Source organism: Stenella coeruleoalba, assembly GCF_951394435.1.
Source record: "Stenella coeruleoalba genome assembly, chromosome: 1".
Taxonomy (NCBI): Eukaryota; Metazoa; Chordata; class Mammalia; order Artiodactyla; family Delphinidae; genus Stenella; species Stenella coeruleoalba.
The window spans coordinates 26,310,638-26,331,714 of NC_137169.1; the positions used below are offsets into that span (position 1 = coordinate 26,310,638).

General features: G+C 45.7%; 1 protein-coding gene across 1 annotated transcript in view; it reads right to left on the minus strand.

The window, feature by feature from the left end:
- Positions 1 to 21,077, minus strand: part of CSMD2 (CUB and Sushi multiple domains 2) — a 668,360-nt gene that overhangs the window by 7,714 nt on the left and 639,569 nt on the right. Inside the window, exons 58-65 of the mRNA XM_079924609.1 lie at positions 17,247 to 17,423; positions 15,864 to 16,043; positions 15,303 to 15,476; positions 12,589 to 12,762; positions 12,187 to 12,260; positions 9,091 to 9,202; positions 8,336 to 8,515; positions 1,039 to 1,101 (exon numbers count right to left, since the gene is read on the minus strand). Of these exons, the coding sequence (XP_079780735.1) occupies positions 1,039 to 1,101; positions 8,336 to 8,515; positions 9,091 to 9,202; positions 12,187 to 12,260; positions 12,589 to 12,762; positions 15,303 to 15,476; positions 15,864 to 16,043; positions 17,247 to 17,423 (1,134 nt within the window). The remainder of the gene's footprint in view (positions 1 to 1,038; positions 1,102 to 8,335; positions 8,516 to 9,090; positions 9,203 to 12,186; positions 12,261 to 12,588; positions 12,763 to 15,302; positions 15,477 to 15,863; positions 16,044 to 17,246; positions 17,424 to 21,077) is intronic.

A 21,077-nucleotide genomic window follows, 5' to 3' on the forward strand; every position in this document is an offset into this window, starting at 1 on the left:
GTGGAGGGAAAGAGAGAGAGAGAGAAAGTGGATAAAGAAAAAAGAGAACATGAGGGGATGGGGGAATGAACTAGAAGAAAGAGGAAAATAAAAGGAGGGAAGGGGTTGAAAAGATGGAGAAAGAGAAAAAGAGAGGAGAGAAAACCAATGTCATAAAATAGGAACATGGACTAATGGGGTCAGGCAGATCTGGAGTCTCATTTTGGCTATCAATGATCAGTTGTTTGATTACATACAAGAGTCTCCACTTTCTCACCTGTGTAGGCCACATCTGTACTTCTGTAAATGGGGCTGTCCTGCTTATCTCGTCAGGGGCTAAATGATTGTATGTCACATGATGTTGGGCACATAATGAACGATAGCAACCCAAATTGTTATTTATCCTTATAATAATTTTCTAAGGAGAGTATTATGAGCCTTATTTTAACAAAAGGTAAACTGAAGCTCCAGAGGTGAAGTTTCTTTGTCCAAGGACACAGCTGGTCAGTGACCAAAATGGAACTTTAATTGAGTTTGATGTCAAATCTAGTTTTCTTTCTTGTATAACACACATGCTAATATGGTAAATAAAAGTATAAAGTTCAAAAAAGGATATGATAGTCTAGAATAATTTTGCATTGGTCAGGCCATACCTCAGTTCTGTGCCCAGTTCTGGACATCACACTTTGAAAGACACAATACCTGTCTTAAAAATGTAACCATTTCCAGCAAGCTCCCTAGGCAGGACCTGGGTGTATGTGTCTGACCACACACTGGCCAGCCCTGTGCCAGAAGAGGTTGGCTCCAGAGCTTGAAGCTCTGGACATGTTTCTAGAAGGCTTTGGCTCTCAATTCCGGATGCAGTTCCTGCTTCCTTCAAGCTCACTTCCTCCTGAGGTCTGCCTAGGGTTGGGAGGTGGGTGGGGAAATCTGTTCGGCTCTATAGACTGTTTTCACACCCCCCTATTGGGTACACAGAAACTCATGTGCATGTTTCTGGGTAAGTAGGTGAAGGAAGCTATACCAGTTTCTTGAGCCAAAGATCTAGAGCATACCTACCTGAAGCTTGAGTGAGTGGAGGCTCCCGGGCAGTGTTGATGGGTCTCCCACTGGGCCGGACCTCTGCTGGGGAAAGAGGATGGAAGAAAACAGGTTCACCCTCTGGTCTATGTTCTATTGGAAAAATAACGGTCAGCTCTCTGACATTAGGTCAGTGGGTTCTTTGAGATCTTGCTTTGGACTTATCCTCTTAGACCCGGAGGTGGGCTACTTTGTCTGGTGAGATGTAAAGAGTTTAAAGGAAATCCATTTACCAATTATAGTCATTGAAATATTAAGCAAAAAGTTAGAATATAGCTATATATGTGATTTTTTATTACTGCATTAAAAACAGGACCTAGTAGTAGGTCCAGTAACTATTCTAATCTTGAAGTAGTCAGGAACATAAACAACATTTCTTTCTTTTTTTTGTCCATGCCACACGGCATGCAGGATCTTAGTTCCCTGATCAGGGATTGAACCTGTGTCCCCTGCAGTGGAAGCGCAGAGTCCTACCTACTGTACCGCCAGGGAATTCCCAACAACATTTCGTGACATCCATAACTATTGTAGTGTAATGTGGAAATCTCTGCAGTTTCTACTGGTGACAAATTTATAGGTATTGCTAACACTACTACAAGTTTTTGTCTATATCCTAAATTAAAGAAATGCTAAATTTCAGTAAGAGGTAAAGGAAAACAAAGATGTCTATTTCCCATCCTAGCACACAGATCTGCTGAATGCCACTACTGAGGACCCTTGGTTGAAGGGCCTCTGCTTTCCTCCCAGAGGTCTGGCACAAAGGACGGCCTTCCGCCAGTCAAGAGTGAAGTGCCTAAGTTCTAGTAAGGGTCTCAGTGGAGTGCTTCCCTCCCCTGGAGTCACGATATGAAGACAGGGAAGCCCTCACAGGCAAAGGCAAAGGAGAAGGCTTTGGGCCTGAGACCGACAGCCTAGGTTCCGGTCCCAGCAGTGCTACTTAGTGATTGTGTGACCTCAACTAGTCACGTCACCACTCAGAGTCTTGTCTCCTCATCTGAAACATGGGAAAATACTGAAACATATCTCACAGGTTTATGCTGAATAAATGTGGTTATGAACGTGAAAGTCACAGTCAATAAATATTAATGTCTTTTCTTCTTTTGCAGAGAAACAACAGAAATATCTGTCTTGTTGCTAAGTAAAGGGGGGGACTCCCCCTACTGTCTTCAACTCTGAGGTCAGCTTATGTTCGGGTGTACAGAAGGCTGTGGACATATTTTCCAAGTGACTCCATGAAGGCACACCTCTGAACAAAAGGCCTTTATTGTCTTAGGTTTTATAAGATGAAGGGAGCAAAGAGGGAGAAAGCATTTTATGTGCCAGACACTGTGCTAGGCACTTTATTCATGTCATTTCATTTACTCCTTCTCTCAGAACTGTGAGGTAGACATTGTTGTCTTCATTTAATAGAAGAGAAACTTGTTAGAGGCAGAGAGGTGAAGGGACTTACCCAGGGTCTTATAGTAAGGGGTTGAGTTGAGATTCAACTGCATCTAAAGCATTTTGTATTTTTAAATGCAAGTACCTATTATAGCTTAAAAAAATACTTAAGAATAAATGTAAACAAGAAAGTGCAAGACTGTACATTGAAAATTACAAACCGTCACTGAAAGAAATTAAAGATCTAAATAAATGGAAAGATATCCCATGCTCATGGCTTGGAAGACTTAATATTGTTCAAATGGCAATACTCCCCAGATTGATCTACAGATTCAACACCACCCTTATCAAAATCCCAGCTGCCTGTCTGCAGAAACTGACAACCCATTCCTAAAATTCATATAGAAATAAAAGAGGCCCAGAATAGCCATAACAATCTTGCAAAAGAAGAGCAAAAAGGAGGACTTAGACTTCCCAACTTCAAAACTTGCTGCAAAGCTACAGTAATCAGAACTGGGTGGTAATGGTATAAGGACAGTCATACGGATCAGTGGAATAAAACTGAGGATCCTAATGTAAGCTCACACATTTGTGGTCAAATGGTCTTTGAAAAGGGTGCCAAGACAATCCAAAGAGGGGAGAATAGTCTTTTCAACAAATGGTGCTGGGACAATTGGATATCCGCATGCAATAGCATGAATTTGGACCCCAAAACTCTTAGAAGAAAACACAGGTACAAATCTTTGTGACCTTGGATTAGGCAATGGTTTCTTTTTTTTTTTTTTTTTTTGCGGTACGCGGGCCTCTCACTGTTGTGGCCTCTCCCGTTGCGGAGCACAGGCTCCGGACGCGCAGGCTCAGCGGCCATGGCTCACGGGCCCAGCCGCTCCGCGGCATGTGGGATATTCCCGGACCGGGTCATGAACCCGTGTCCCCTGCATCGGCAGGCGGGCTCTCAACCACTGCACCACCAGGGAAGCCCTGATAAGGGGCTTATATTCTAGATATATAAAGAACAGTTGAAGGGACTCTGGACCAAGATGGCAACATAGGAGGCTCCTGAATTCCCCTCCTCCCACGGATACACTGAATGTGCAGAAGAAAACAGATCAACTCTCTCCGAGAGAAATCCAGAAACTAGCTGACTGACACCTACACATTGGGTGACTGAGAAAATACCCACATCAAAACAGGTAGGAAAGGCTGAGACACATTCTTGAAATAAACCCCACACCTGGCACGGCACCATACAATCAGGAGGGACTCCCAACTCCCAGCTTTTCCCTGAGAGTGTTGAGTTTGTACCACACGTCTAGGACCCTGACTTTTAAGGATGCCATCTGAGGGATGGGTGCCCAAATCACCTAGCTCTGAAGGCCAATGGGGCTTGGGGCTTGTGTTCATGAGTTCCACAGGACTACAGCAAACAAGGAAGCAGTTTTTATAATGGACACAGTAGAAACCCCTGTGGCTATATATATACCTGGTCTCACACTGAGGGAGCAGGTAAAAATGCACATCTCCCAGTTTCTCCCTGGAAGGGGTCTGACTGCATACTTTTCCAACTGTTGCCTGAGAGTCTGCTTCTAATCAGCCTGCATCTAGGTGCTGACCTCTGTGGGACACTGATGGGTCTTGGTACACCCTCAACTACTGGGAGCCACTAGGAATAAAGACGACAGCTTGGACAATCACAAAGGTTTGGGAGGCACCAGGAGATTGGGCTGCACTGACTGGTGAGCTTCATTGCCTAAACGAGGCCGGTCGGTCTGTGAAGACTGGGTGGGAGAGCTGCCTGTTTTATCTAATGAGTAGAAACCAACACAGAGAATCAGGGAAAGTGAATCAACAAGGGAAAATGTTCCAAACCAAATAATAAGATAAATCTCCAGAAACGGATCCTAATGAAACAGTGGTAAGTGACTGACCCAATAGAGAGTTCAAAATAATGGTCATAAAGATGCTCACTGAGGTCAGGAAAGCAATGCACAAAGCAAGAATTTCAACAAAGAGAAAATATTTTAAAAGTACCAGATGGAAACCATAGAGCTGAAAATGTAATAATTGACCTGGAAAATCCAATACAGGGGTTAAACAGCAGGGGTTTAAGTGGAAGTGAAAATCTAACATAAAAACACATGAAAGTATAAAACTCACTGGTAAAGATAAATATATGATTAAATTCAGAATACTCTAATATTGTAATGTTAGTGGGTAAATCACTTGTAACTCTAGTATAAAGGTTAAGAGACAAAAATGGTAACTATAACTACAATAATTTTTAATGGATATACAATATAAAAGATGTAAATTGTGACATCAAACACAAAATGTGGGGGACTGTAAAAACACGGAGCTTTTGTATGCATTCCAAGTTAGGTTGCTATCAGCTTAAAAAAAGACTGTTGTAAATATGTGTTATGTAAGCTTCGTGAAAAACACAAAGCATAACCTACAGTAGATATACAAAATATAAAGTGTGAGGAATCGAAACATTGCCCTTGTACCAAAGTCAGACAAGGACACTTCAAGAAAAGGCAATTCCAAGCCTGTATCCCTGATGAACATACACGCAAACCTCCTCAAGAAAATATTAGCAAACCAAATGAACTGTACATTAAGAGGATCATACACCGTGATCAAGTGGGATTTATTCCTGGGATGAAAGGATGGTTCAATATACACAAACCGATAAATGTGATACTTGCGCACTGTTCGTAGGAATGTAACAGTGTGGCGGTTCCTTCAAGAATTAAAAATAGATAGTGTAATCATAAATGTAAAGGATCAATAGTCAAATCTAATGTATAATTATGTTAAGGAATAATACGAAATTTTTAAAAGCTGGACTGCTGTTAGAGGAGCAGACATGAATAGTAGATATTCTCTGTAATGAAGAAAATAATAATGTAAACCAGTACAAGGATATTTTTATTCTACATAAAAAAGAATTAAAAATAGAAATACCATATGATCCAGCAATTCCATTTCTATATATCCAAAGGAAGTGAAATCTCTGTCTTGAAGAGATGTTCACTGCAGCATTATTCACAATAGCCAAACTATGGAAACAAACGAAGTGTCCATTGATGGATGAGTGGATAAAGAAAATGTGGCGTATACATACAATGGAATATTACTCAGCCTTAAAAAGAAGGAAATCCTGCCATCTGTGATAACATGGATGAATTTGGAGGACATTATGCCAAGTGAAATAAGCCAGACAGAGAAAGACAAATATTGCATGCTACTACTTACATGTGGAATCTAAAAGTCAAATTTATAAAAAGAGAGTAGAAGAGTGGTTGTCAGGGGCTGGGGGGAGGGGGAGATAGGGAGAGGCTGGTAAAAGGATGCAAGCTCTCAGTTATAAGATGTATAACATGGTAACTATAGTAGATAATACTACATTGTATAATTGAAATTTGCTGAGAGAGTAGAACTCGTGTGCTCTCATCAAAAAAAAAAAAAAGATAAATACGTGAGGTGATGGATGTGTTAACTTGATAGTGGGAATCCTTTCACAATGTATATCAAATTATCATGTTGTATACTTTAAATATATTTCAATTTGTTTGTCAATTATACCTCAATAAAGCTGGAAAAAAGAAATCAACAGGACATAAAGGAGTTCTTACAACTCAACAATAAAAAGACAAATAGCCCAATTAAAAAATGGGCAAAGGATCTGCATAGACTTTTCTCCAAGGAAGATACACAAACGGCCAATAAATAAATGAAAAGATGCTCCACATTATTCGTCATTAGGGAAATGTAAATGAAAACCACAATGTAATACTACTTTATACCCACTTAGGATGGCTATACTCAAAAAGCTGGACAAGGGCTTCCCTGGTGGCACAGTGGTTGAGAGTCCGCCTGTCGATGCAGGGGACACGGGTTCGTGCCCCGGTCTGGGAAGATCCCACATGCCGCGGAGCGGCTGGGCCCCTGAGCCATGGCCGCTGAGCCTGCGCTTCCGGAGCCTGTGCTCTGCAGTGGGAGAGGCCACAGCAGTGAGAGGCCCGCGTACCGCAAAAAAAAAAAAAAAAAAAGCTGGACAATAACAAGTGCTGGCAAGGATCATGTAGAGAAATTAGACCCCTGGTGCATTGCTGGTGGGAATGTAAAGTAAATGTAAAGGCACTTTGCAAAATGGTTCCTTACACTGTTAAACATTGAGTTATTCTATTCCTGGATATATACCTAAGAGAACTGAAAACATATATCCAAACAGAACATGTACATTTATGTTCAAAGTAGCATTATTCATAATGGCCCCAAAGTGGAAACAACTGAAATGTTCATCAATGAACAAATGGATAAACAAAAGGTGGTATATCCATCAATAGAATATTATTCAGGCATAAAAAAGAATGAAGTAATAACACGTTACAACATGGATGAACCTCGAAAAACTTATGCTAAGTGAAATAATCCAGACACAAAAGGACAGATATCATGTGATTCCACTAACATGAGGTACCTAGAATCAGCAAATTCATAGATATAGGAAATACAATAGAGGTTATTAGGAGCTGGAGAGTAAGGGGAATGGAAAGTTATTGTTGAATGGGTACAAGTTCTTGTTTGGGACGATGAGAAGATTCTGGAAATGGATAGTGGTGACGGTTGCACATATTGTGAATGTACTTAATGCCATTGAATTGCACACTTTAAAATGGTTAAAATGGTAACTATTATGTTTTGTATATTTTACCACAATTAAAAGTTAAATGTACTCTAAACAAGAAAAATTATACCACTACCATTTGTGGAACACAAATATTACTTTCCCTAAGTAAAAGAAATTTACAACAATTCATACAATGAAAATACATCATTAAATTCTAGCTCTGATAAAGGCTCTGACCCTGAAGCCTTCTCTCTCTGAGGGGCAGGACAGCAGAGTACTTAAGAGCATGGATTCTGAAGTTAGACCTGCAGGGTTTGAATCTCAGCTCTCTCCCTTTACCAGCTGGTGACCTTGGGGCAGTTACTTAACCTCTCTGTGTGTCAGAGAGGATTAAATGAGGATACGAGTAACACCTGCCTCATAGGATGACTGCGAGGATTGAGTTAGTACACGAAGTACTTAGAACAATACCCGGAATGTGGTGAGGTGAGGTCAGCACCCGCAAGAGACATCTTACTGAATGCCATCCTAGCACCAAACCCATCCTTTATCCTTGCTGGATTCTTTACTTAAGACTGGACTCAGATTACCTTCTCCAGGAAGCCTTCCCTGATTCTCCCCTCCCCCTTAGGCTGAATTAGTGCCTTTTCCAGCATCCCCACAGCATTCAGTGCATCTCTGTGTTCCTGAAGGTACTGTTACATCTGATAATGTGTGTGTCTTCCACAGCTGAATGTGAGCTCCTTTAGGGCAGGGTTTGTGTCTTTCACCTCCCCATCCCCCATGCCCAGCACAGCCACGCACAGTGATAATGCTCAATGAATAGAGAAGGAATGAATGAAGAAGAGGGGGAGGGAGGTGTAAGACGTTGCGGTAACCCGGAGGGATCTGTGAGTGGGTACTGTTTTATCAGGGTTATGATAGGCATATATGCATAACGTGTTATTCCCGTTTAGTGGGACACAGAGCTTTTCTCCGTCTGACGATTAAGTGTAATCCTTAGACTACCGTATCCTTAGCGCTGGGCAGAGTGTTTAAGCTCATGTAGAAGGTAGCAAGGTGAAACTTGGGATGGCGTCACTCTGTGCTCCTTAGACTACTCTGGTTTTATCTCCTAGACTCAACACCTCAGAAGACCAGAAGCAGCCTTCAGCTTCCGGAAATTACATTTCTTTCTTCTCTTTGGCCCTCTTTCACTCAAGCTCAGCTGTCCCCTTTGGCCCCCCACCCTGGAGAAGCTCACCGAGGGGGCACACTCACCCAGGCAGACGGGTGGTTTGCCTGTCCAGCTGCCATCTGCTTTGCATGTGCGGTGCTCGGAGCCGCCCCTGAGGGAGAAGCCCTCCTGGCAGGAATAGATGAGCGTGTAGCCCATGGAGGGCAAGTCCAGGGCCCCAACGTTGGCATGGGTCGGCATCTCTGGCTGCTTGCAGTGGTGGGCTGGATGACAGGGAAGACGCTGCTGGGAGATGAGGGTCTCCAGGAGGCCTCTCCACCACTCCCCTGCTCCTTGATGGGCTACCCGCTTCCTTTCTCTTATGGGCCCCTTTCAGGTCCAGCATCCCCTTCCCAGCCCCAGCCCCACCCCAGCTTTGATGTCTATACGAGAGGCCAAGATGGAGATCGTGGGGATATTGGCTCAGTCAACCCTGGGGGAACCTAAACCTGCAGTAATTTTCCTGAGGGAAAAGGAGTAATTATGGTCAAAAGCCTGAAACCTTCCATCCTGAGGGCAGGCCTTGTAGTTGTTAGTATTTGCTGCCATGGGAAACTTCTTTTTTTTTCTTTGAGAAGGTATAGGAATTGCCTTCTAATATCAGAAAGGCTTCTGTGTGTAAATATCTTCTGTGGGGCTCCAAGGGGTAAGGAGTACAAAGAGACCAATACTGGTCCCAATGAGGAGTTGTGAGCTCTCTGTCATTCAGAGCACTCAAGCATCTCCTAGATGCCCAGCTGGGGGAGATTATGAGTTGCCAGGAGGAGTTGTCTGGGCTGTAGGCGAAATTTCCACTCACAGACACAGTCGGGCGGGGTTCCGCTCCAGGTCAGGTTGGGAAGACAGGTCCTGGTGGTGGAGCCCTGGAGCAGGTAACCTTTCTGACAACGGAAGAGCACGGTGCTTCCAACCTGCGGCCAGGACGAAGTTCCCACAATCACCTTCCATCCAGCGACGCTTCACACTTGTCATCTGACTGCTTACTTTCCCACGACATTACTCCTACCCACCCTTCTGTTTCTCTGCCTGATTAAATCTTATTTATCCCTTGAGGCAGCTTACGTTATGCCTCTTCCACAAGGCCTCACCCAATTCCCTGGGCCAGATCAACACTCTCATGGGATATATCATATTCTGCTGCGGGGGGCTGAGTGTCTGACCCAGAATCAGAAGACCCTGGGTGTGAGTTCTGGTATCTACACTTACTCACTGGATGCCAGGCTGCACGAAACTCTCTACACCTTAGCCTTCCTGTGTAGAGTTGAGATGAGCAGCCCTGCCACACTACACTGGAATGTCGCGACACTGAAATGTGAGGGTAGATTTGAAAGCATTTTATGAAATGTGAAGAACTGTGCAAAGTAGAATATTACTGTGTGTGTCTCTTCCCTCCATGAATCTATAAATTCTTTTAGGACATGTCCCTATAAAATCTGGAGCTATGCTTTGTAAAAAATCTCTTGAGCAGAATTGCTACCCTCCCTGCATCCCTCCCTCTGCTCCACTGGCCCTTCACCGTCTGACCTGACATTCCCTGCAGCCACCAGCTCCATCTCTCCATCTCTAATCCGTGCGGCACCATGCTGCCAGATGAGCTTCCGAAACTGCAACTCGGATCACACTATTTCCCAGCTCAAAACACTCACGTGTCTCTACTACCTCTGGGAGCAAACTGAAACGCAAGGTGAAACCTAATTTCCACTCCCTTCCTCCACGCCCATCACCTCGTTCAGCAAATGGTATCCCTATCCACCCAGTTGTGCAAGTCAAAAACTTCAAGTCGTCCTCGATTCCTCCCTTTCCTTCAACCCCTCCATTCAATCCTTCAAGAAGTCTTCTTGGTTCTACCAACAAAATACCTCCCGACCCCTTCACGTCTCTCTATGTCCACTGTCGCTACCCTGGCTCAGTCCCACCCTCATCTTTCTCTCAAGATGCTGCAATAATATCCTATTTGTCTAAGTGCTTCCATTCTTAACCCCTATTGTTCATCCTCTCCTCAGGGTCCTGAGTGATAGTTCAAATGATGGATCAGATTAAGTCACCTTCAAATGGTTTCCTATGGCATTTAGAATACAATCCAAAATGCTTATCATGGTCTCAAGGCCCTATATGACCCGGTCCATGCCGTTCTCTTTTCAAAATTTATTATGTGATATTAGGTGCATAGAAAAGAATATATGGCACATATACAGACGTGAATCATCATAATAAACTGGACACCTTCAGTGGAGCCCACCACTCAACCTAAGGGTTAGAACATCATTGACATGTTTGTCATCTGCGTGCTCCTTCCCTGCCCTGTTCCTCAGCTCCCCTCGGTGAAAACCAGTCTCTTGAATTTTGTGGGTTTTTTTTCCCCCCCCCACCCCGGTACGCGGGCCTCTCACTGTTGTGGCCTCTCCCGTTGCGGAGCAACAGGCTCCGGACGCGCAGGCTCAGCGGCCATGGCTCAGGGGCCCAGCCGCTCCGAGGCACGTGGGATCTTCCCAGACTGGGGCACGAACCCGTGTCCCCCGCATCGGCAGGCAGACTCTCAACCACTGCGCCACCAGGGAAGCCCAAATTTTGTGTTTTTCATTTCCTTGCTTGGCTAAAAAATAATTCTATCACATATGCCTACATATATCTCTAAACAATATAAATTTTTCTTTGTTTTAATCTTTCTAGAAATAGTATCCTACCACTTTTGACGTTCAACACTATGTTTCTAACAGTCATCCGGAGCTATAGTTCCTTAATTGTCACTGCTGTGTGATGAACCATCCTGAGACTACACCAGGATTTTTCTCCTTTCTTGGTAACACGGACGAGAGCGTCTCTGGGGTTGCTTACTCTGGGTCATAGGATGTGTGGATATTTAACTTCACGAGGCAGTGGCAGCCTAGCTCTTTGGCTTCACGTCCTTCTCCTCTCTCTTTATGTTCCCGACCCGCTGGCTGGCCAGCTTTCCAGTCCTGCAACCTGCCAAGTTCCCTGCCTGAGCGCTCCTCTGCCCTGGCCGTTGCCTCTGCTGGGAACGCCCACCCAGCTCTGCACAGGGCTGGCCCTTCCCACCATGGGCGCCACAGTCCAAGTTTAGGAGGCCTCTTCCCTCACTCCGCTAAACAGCAACCCCCCCACCCGTCACACCCTTTTATATTATGCCGTGTGTAGTGCCTATCGCTCCCAGAAGTGATCTTGTTTATTTATTGTCACCAGCCAGGGAACTCCCATAGAGCAGGCACTCGGCCTGTCTTGTTCCCACTGTATTCCTAGCGCCTAGAATAGTTCACGGCAGTAAATATTTGATAAATCCCATTGCTAGGTAAGATCCCAACCCGCCATTTCCGGCTTAGTCCCTGATATCCCCCGAGCACACTGGCGGCTTCAGTTCATTGTCCTGCCTTGAACACACCCATACTCTCCCGCTTCCTTCTGCTCAGAGGGTCCCATCCAGGCTGTCCATATCCTTTCCTTTTGAAGCGCATTCTGAGATGTGTCCCTGGAGCCTGTATCCTGCTGGGACGGGCCTACTGGGCAGGAGACTGTCTCCCGTGTGGCACTCGCTGGCTCCCGCCACCCTGTCTGAGCCCCGTAGGGTATGGGTGCCCTGGGGACAGAAGGTCCATCTGTCTCTCTCATTTCTGTCCCTGCCCCAGTCACAAGGGGCTGCCGGGAAGTGCCTGTGGAGCTACACGCGAGTCTGTTCTTCCACATCAGCTTCTCGGGTTGGTGTAAACGCCTGCCTGTTTCTGAGGGGGCATCCTGTGCAGCCTGGCTTGAAGAAGCAGGCTGCTTTCTCTCTCCAGCTTCCAAGGTCTCATGCCCCCTAGTGCTGTCCTGAGTCCTCTGAGACTGATGACAGTGACAAGGACAGAAGGCAGAAAGGCCTGATCTCGGTTGACCTCGTTACCTGGTAGCCCTGGGAATTGTTCTGTATCCCAAACTGTGGCACGCCAGGGTCCGCACACGTGGTCAGCGTGGGGTCTGGATGGCAAAACAAGGAAACAGACCATGGTCAGGGAAGCCTTCATCGCCCCTGCTCACTCTGAGAAACAGATGCGGGATCGAGGATGGAGTCACACCCTGACCTCCCTGCCCTTGGGAATCTCCCCCCGAGTCATGCCCCGGCTGACAATGATTTCCGGCAGCACATGAGCTGTGGCCACTTCACCTCCTGTTCTAAGTAGCTTAGGGGAGCGCTCGCCCCTTTTCGCAGATGAGATCGATGAAGACAGGGAAGAAAATTCATCATCTCGGGCCCCAAAGAAGGATGCCCACCAGCTGGGACACTCTGCTCCCGGTCACCTCTCACCTATGCAGCTGGGCTGGGTGCCACTCCATGTCCCATCTGACTGGCAGAACCTCCGTGGAGAGCCCACCAGCACCAGAGGGGGCTGGCAGGAGAAGAAGACAGAAGACCTGTAGGAGAAGCCTCGGTCCTCTCTCCTGCCACGGGCCGGGACGCCAGGATCTCCGCAGAACACAGCTGGGAAGACGAGGGAGAAGGGCAGGTCCAAGTTGCTTTCTATAACTCAGTCTGCTCGCCCCCCTTAACCCCCACCCAGCCTTTGGTCCTTGTACTGCTTTCCTCTTGGTTCCACTTGAACTCTGGCTGTGGGGCAGCCCTGGGTCAATGATTACACCTGCCTCAGCGCTGCTGTGTGTTTCCTCTCCTTTCCACATTCAAATGCTTATTAATAACCATATCCATGTAATAGAGTAACATTACAGGAAGCCTAGAACATGGAGAAAAAATAAACTATCATCGTACTACCCAAAATATTTTGTTCATTTTTGTGCTCATTCCCTTCTAGCGTTTGTTCAGTTGCATGGAAACTTGTGCATGGCTGCAAACCTGATGTCCAGGTGCTGTCACCCTTGCTTTGTTCACTTGACGTTCTGTACACATTTCCCGTGTTTATGACATCAATATCACTTATTGGCTATGTAAATTTGCAATGAGATGGTGTAACATGATTATCCTAACCCTCACGTTAGGCATTTTCTATTATTATAAAGTTACTTATGGCTTTTCTTTAACTTGTATTATTTTCTTAGGGGAATTTTCTAGGAGTGAACTTCCCATCCTTAAGGGTTTGAGTGTGTTCGCAGCTCTTGATGCGTATTGCCAAATGTCTTTCCGTGGACTGTGTATTTACCCTGCAGTGAGCAGTATCTGAGTGTGCCCATTTCATTCGGATCAGCAGAGAGTATCTTTAAAAACTGACTGTGGAAGGCCAAGTTCCCCAAGACATCACTTCAAGCGTGAGGAACCTTCTTTATGCTATGGTGTGTGTGTATGTCTTTACATAGAGTCATGAGGTTCACAGTCAGATGCGAGATCAGATGGAAGCCTGGCCCTGGAAGCTGCGGAGTCTGGATGGAGCAATCAGAAGTCAGTTAAAGGCTGAGCCAATTGGAAGTCACCACACCCAGGAAGAGGCAACTCAAAGAATAAGAAATACGGGTGGATGACACAGAACAGCTCAGTTTGGCTAAGAAGCAATGTGATGCCAATTAAAACAATGAGATATCTTTTAAAACTCCTCAGGCTGGTAAATATTAAGAATATTGGCAAAAATCAACTGGTAGTGAGAGTGTGAGTCAAGAAATCTTCTCATCAACTGCTGGTGGGAGCGTAAACTGGGACACCGTTTCTAGAAGACAGTTTGGCAACATGCGTCAAAATGTATAGCGTGCACACCAGTTGGCCCAGAATCATCACTCCTAGGACTTCAACACAGGCATAAAGAAATGCCACGATCGAGGCTATATATTGCAGAACTGCTTCTAACATGATTAAGTTGGAGAAACCCAACTTCATCACCAGTAGAAGATTAAACCAGTTATGGCATATATAACAAGGGAATTCTTTAAAGCCATTAAAAATGATGATGTATAGATTAGTATGTATTGATAGAGCAAGGGGCTGATGGCCTGTGAATGAATACAAGTTGTGAAGAGCACGATTCAATACCATTTATAGAAAATTGCATACATACTGCTATACATGCAAAAATGCATAGTGATTGTGTGGAAGTATGACAAGCCTAACTATGGCTATCTTTGGGAAGTGAGGGTTCAATGAGGGTTCATTCTTCTTTGTATTTTTGGACATAGTACAGTTTTGGGTTTTTTTTTTAACAATAACCATAATTCATTGTTAGAAAGCAATCCAGCTATTTCTCAAGACAAAAAGCAAGGTTTCTGAGTCCAGACCCAACCTGGAGCCTTGCTCTCTTCCTAATATTTCCCTGGAGGAATACGAAGGTCTAAGGGGTTAACCACACACCACATGCTGCCTTTCCTGTGTCCGCTTTCACTGGCCCTTGTCTCTGCTGAAATTTCCCAAACTGAAGTAAATTTTCAGAGGTCCCCAAACAGTGTCATGTGTAGTTGATAGTTTTCTGCAGCATTAGATAAATGCCAAGTAGAAAGAAAAAATAGGTCCTACTGTTTGTCCAAGTTCCAGAGCCAGATTATGGGGTAAGGCAAGAAAAAGTGACCTGGAACCTGCTTCTCTGGGGGACTCGGTAAGAAATGAGCCCTGGCGTGGACTTGAGGCTCTTTGAGACACAATCGGGCCAGGTAGGTCAGAAATAACTCTCTCACCAGAAAATCACAAGGGCCCCAGCATCTCTTCTGTGCAGGGTATTTTCCTTGAAGACAGGCATGTTTCTAGCACTGCCCTGCTTTCCTGTCTATCACCCCAGTTTTGGGTTCTAGCTCATCCAGTTAACAACCTTTCAGGTTAAGAAACACCTCCCTTATCTCTGGCTTAATTTCCTTCCACTGTGACTCCACACGGTGAGAGGAGCCAGGGCTCAATTAAGATAGTCTCATATTCTTCCTTTAAAATCCCTTCCTTCTTTAATAGTGTCTTTGACAAAGCTCCTCCCTGATTTGGGGCCGGGAACCTCCATTCTAGACCTCCTAGCAGCAGAGCTCTGGAAGCAGAGCAGCAGAGGAGGGAAGAGGATGGAGCCAGCAGATGGGATGCCTCGGAGGCCCCCGTGAGCGACTTACGGAAACACTGAGGCAGCTCTCCAGTCCAGGACCCGTTTCCCTCGCAGGTGAGCACCGCAGGCAGGGAGAGCTGGTACCCCTCCAGGCAGGCATACGTCACGCTTGAGCCCCACATGAAGTCGGACCCCACCACTTTCCCATTGGGGATGAGCTGAGGCGGTTTGCACATGATAGCTGGGGGAGACCAAAGCAGGCTGAGTGCTGGGGCTGCCCCGGGGGAAACGAGGCCCTGATGGCCGCCGGCACTGACATCACTGGCTCCCTGTGCCTGCCGGGAGTCTGGGCTAAGCGGCAGGAAGCAGGAACGCCCCCTCTTCCTTTGGGAGCTTGTTCTTTTTGCACCTTAGGACAACCCACTCCTCTCTGCACGGCCCTGCCCTCAATGTTCAAGGCCCAGGACCTTCCCGCTCCCTCCCTGCAGATGTTCAGGGACCACTCCTCACCGTGCACACCCCCCGATAAGATGTTAGGGCTCTGCCTCATCACACCCTCCCTTCTGGATGTTCAAGACTTTTGTACCTTCTCTGCCCCTGTGTCCGCATCCGAAGCCCCCAGACACACCTTTGCAGACCGGCTTGGTGCCGTTCCACGTCCGGTCCTTGGTGCAGCTCAGCACGGACACCCTATGTGACTCCATCATGTAGCCAGGGATGCACTGGTAGGTCACAGTTTTGTTGTACCTGAAGTCACTGCCCAGCCGGAGGCCATTGGCTGGAATCCCAGGGTCGCCACAGTTTATGACTAGGATGAGGAGATAGAGCATTGTTCACTCTGAGCACAGGCCCCCCCTCCCCAGCACCCCAACGCCATCCCTATCACTCCCTGCACGTGTCTGGGAAGGAAAGCTGTCAGGGTAGGGGTGTCCTGTCCCCTCCCCGGTTCCTAGTCGGGCACCATCCATTCTAAGTCCCCGCAGCCAAGTCTGCTTGCAAAGGCTGTCCTACACCCCCCATCCTTGCCCGCACCATCCTTACGCACCCCAGCAACCTGGGCTGGGAAACCCATCTTTTTCATTTAAAGCCCACACCTCTAAGAGGAAGTATCCAGACGGCTCGCTTCATAAATGAGGCTGGGGTCCGAGGAGAGGGACGTTTCCAGGCTGAAGAGCTTAAGATGTGCGGACGGACCACATAAGACAATTTGTCGCCGGAAAGGGCATCTTACTGCCTGCTCTTCTGCCCAGGAGACCTCTGTGGGTCCAGTGGCCTAGGAGCAGGGTCTTGTGACCGATGCAGTGGTCATACCGATGTTATGGTATCAAGTGAGGGTGGGGTTTGGTGAGCTCTGGCCTCAGAACAAAAGTGAACTTGACAGGGGATTTCAAATGGAGCCTGAAATCACAGCTAGGATTTTGAAAGGGAGAATGTTGTCAGATTCCCTTATCTTATCACTTCCTTCCATCTGGGCCCCACAGTGATTTGCTTTTCAAGGAGAAGGGTCTGGAGCTGCCCTTAAGAGAAGCAAGAAAGGGGAGCCAGGCTGGGGTGGGGATGGGTCCAAGGGAGAGAAGGAACTAACAAAAAAGGTAGATGGCAGCAGCTTTAAGGTGGAAAGAGAATCAGGCTGAACACTGGGGGTTTGCCCTAAAAGAGAAAAAGAAAGCCCAAGGAACTGGCTAGAGTCTGAGAGATAGCAAATAATTATATATTCTCAACCTCTCTGAGCTTCAGTTGTCTCATACATGAAGTAGAGCTAACAGTACCTACTTCATGGGGTTGTGGTGAGAATCAGAAGATGTGATGCATGTGAAACAAAGCACTTAGCTCAGTGGCTGTCGCATACCATGTGCCCAGTAAGTGGAGGCTATTTGTATGATTCTCATTCAGGGTCAAGTCCCACCATGTCAGCCAGCCTTCCCAGTCTCCTCCAGACAGCCTTCTTCTTTGGCACGGAGAAGCCCAATTGCCTCGGCCACCATTTGCCATGGAGCCCAGAAGTTCTCACCTATGCATTCCGGGTCGCTGCCTGTCCAGGTGCCATTGACCGAGCAGTGCCGGCTGAGCAGGCCTGTGGCGTAGTAGCCTTCCCGACACTCATAGACGATGGAGCTGGAGAAAACCAGGCCATCGCTGAACATGACTCGGGCATTGCTTGGAGTCCCGGGGTTCCCACAAGAGATCACTAGGAAGCCGAAAGGACACATTATTCATCAGAACAAGAGCAGGCATCCTCTGGGGGGCTGGGCCCTGCCCAGACTGGAGACCTCGTGCTATGTAAGGACCCTGTGGATTGAAATGCCTCTTGGGATGCTTTCATGTCGGATCATCTCCCCCTTAGAAGGGGAGGAGAGACCTGTAGGGATTTTTTTATGATTTCTAAAAATGAAAGACTATATCTGTTTTATTATCACACCTGAAATTTTAAACAATTCCTTAATATCACCAAATGTCAAATCAGTGCTTAGCGTTTCTGTCTCTTTTTCACAGTTGATTTGTTTGAATCACGATCCAAATACAGTCCACACGTGACATTTGGATGGCATGTCTCTAAGACTCTGAATCCAGAGATTACTGGATTACCCTCTCCTACAACTTATCTGTTACACAAATCAGGGCCTTTATTCGGTAGAATCTCCCACTTTCTGGATTTTACTAACTGCACCAACGAGGCATTGTTCAGCATATTCCTCTGTCCCCTGTACTTACTGTAGTCAAGTTCTACTCTTTGGCAAAGGTACTTTTCAAAGGTTTTGTGTTTTTCTTATCACATCGCATCGGGAGGCACAGAATGTCTGGCTGTTTCCTTGTTAGTGATGTTGAGGCTGACCAGTGGGTCGGGTCTGCCTGCCTCATCTGGCATTATAAAATTCCTGTTACTTGTCACTTAATGGTTTTACCAGAAATTAAATATTGTTGACCAGATTGGTTATTTCATTAGGGGATAGAAATGGTGACATTCTAATTCTATAATTCTTTCTGCTTTAGCTAGTGTTTAAGAACTTGTCCATCATCAAATATTTGCTTACCCAGAAATAGAGTTCATGTAGGACGGCTGGATTAATGCTTGATTTCTTTTTTTTTAAGTCAGACGTGAGAACAATGAGTTGGTTCCCTAGCAAGCTCCAAAGGACAATATTTGAATTCACAGATTCGAATTTATTTGCTATGTTTCCATCTGTTGCCTCTTTTATTCTTATTGACGCTCAAATTATCCCATCTTTGACTAGTGGGAACCCCTTCAAGTTGGCTCCTGAGTTCCTTTGACATGACCCACTTGTGTTTGGTACATTCCTTGTTGTGATGACAAGATTTTCTATGTTCACCTTGCATATATCCTGCCCCAGTCCTGGAATCAGCCATTTCTCTAAAGAGCTCTGGTTCCTTTGAATGGGCAATGGATTTAAAAACTACAATCTGGGCATTAAGGGTACTCATCGCTACTGAGCTGGTCATTGATTCTAGACTTTTAGGCTGGGAAAATAACTTTTCAAATTGAAAATACATTATGACTTTATGCTGATATTACCAAGCCAAGTTTAGAATTGAGTTTTTCCTTAAAATTTTGATTTTTCTATGCTATCCCTTTTATGTTGAAAATCTTGGTTCTTTTTTTTTTTTTTTTTGAAATTTTTTTTATTTTTTGCGGTATGCGGGCCTCTCACTGTTGTGGCCTCTCCCGTTGTGGAGCACAGTCTCCGGACGCGCAGGCTCAGCCGCCATGGCTCACGGGCCCAGCTGCTCTGCGGCATGTGGGATCTTCCCGGACCGGGGCACGAACCCGTGTCCCCTGCATCGGCAGGCGGACTCTCAACCACTGCGCCACCGGGGAAGCCCCAAAATCTTGGTTCTTAATGACAATAAATATTTTTAACTTGTTTTATCCATATATATTATGGTATTATATACATAATAGTTTCAGAATAGTAATACCAGTTTTATTACTAGCAATATGATTGCAAAAAACAGTTTAAGATTTCATTGTAGTTCTTTGTCCTCAGGATATATGTATCATAGTCAGATTTCATTTTTTCAAGTCAATTGAAATAATTCTCTGGGTTATTAAATCACCAACTTGATACATAGTTAAGTTCATTTGTTTCCATTTTGATTTGATATTCGGAGAGTACTTGTTTCTAATCTTTCATTTAATTTTATTTTGTAAGTGTGTACAACATTTACATAGTCCCAGAGTCAGATCTACAAAATGATTCCTGTGTAATTAGCACAACAGATAGACCCTATCATCCATCCACTCAACAAGTATTTGTGCTGCCTAGGTGCTGGATATGCAGTGGTGACCAAGCCATGTCCCCGGCCCTTGAGGAGCCCAGTTTATCTTAAGAACCTACCTATAAACAGATGAGTTAAAATATGATGTAATAAGTGCTACACTTGAAGGAAAAAAAGCATTAAAAAGAGAGCAGTTTATTGGGGCTGGAGATAAGAATTTGAGTAGAGCCTTAAAAGATAAGTGGGCGCTTGCCAAGGGAAGTCACAAAGAGCTGTGTACATGTTACACATACACTCACTCAACAAATATTTGCTTCCAGGTCCAAACTCTCAGCTGCCCACTTTCTGTTCCCTGAACACTCCTGACATTGATGGCTGACTCCATCCTGGGACCTGAGTGGCAAGAAAGGGAACCTGGGTCACAGTGGATATTTGAGAATATACTAAATTCTCCCCCTGCCAAAACGCTCTCTCAGTACCACAAAACCTCTCTTACTATGCCTAGGAAATCCTATAAAAACTAACTTTGCACCCCCACAAAGGCAGGACTTTGGACAGACAAGTGGGCGAAGGCACTGACTCCATTTCTATCATTGGTGTCCCCTGATCACGGGCCAGAGCACCTCCCCTTGCTCTTCAGGACTATGCCACCATCTCAATTTCATGCAGCCCATTCTCTAACCACTGCCGTTTTTATTTTATTTTATTATTATTATTTGTGGTATGCGGGCCTCTCACTGTTGTGGCCTCTCCCGTTGCGGAGCACAGGCTCCGGACGCGCAGGTTCAGCGGACATGGCTCACAGGCCCAGCCGCTCCGTGGCATGTGGGATCTTCCCAGACCGGGGCACGAACCTGTGTCCCCTGCATTGGCAGGCGGACTCTCAACCACTGCACCACAAGGGAAGCCCATGCCTCTTATTTCTTTAGCTCGTTCCCTCTGGAATTTGTCCTCTGGTGATTGGGACCTATGATCCACTGATCCTACCACCTTTTCACAGCCTCTTACTCCACTCATAAACCCGTCCCCTCCGTACCCAGCTTAGATGCTAAGATTTATCATAATCACTGCTTTGTGTATACCCTCATCTTCCTTGCCACTTTCTTTCAATGTCTTAGTTGCCTAATAAAACCCCAACCCTACACCTAAAGCTTCACCTACCCTGTGCCTGAAACTATGTAGCTAAATGTGTTTGAACAAAAACCCAGACCAATGCTGACTACTGTCACTTTATGTTAACGGCTCTTACCTTAATGAGCCCTCGGTGCTGCCTGGCAAGTACACATTTCCCTATTGCATTCCCACTCCTCCCTTGCTAGATGACGATTTCATATTGCGTCCTTCCTCTTCCAACACCTCAGTCAATCTTACTTTTACTGTTAAACTGCTTCCTAACTAGGAGAGTGCTATGCAGGTTGTATTTTAGAGAGGGGGGGAGAGAGAGGGAGAGACAGAGAAAGAGAGAGAGATAGAGAGAGGGAGAGAGGGAGGGAGAAATTTGGGGAGCAGGTACAAAACATTGGACGTTAGGGAGAGAGGTTTTAAAAAAGAGTTTTGTTTTTTTTTCCAGAAATTTAGGAGTGCGTGGAGAAATATATTTTCCCTA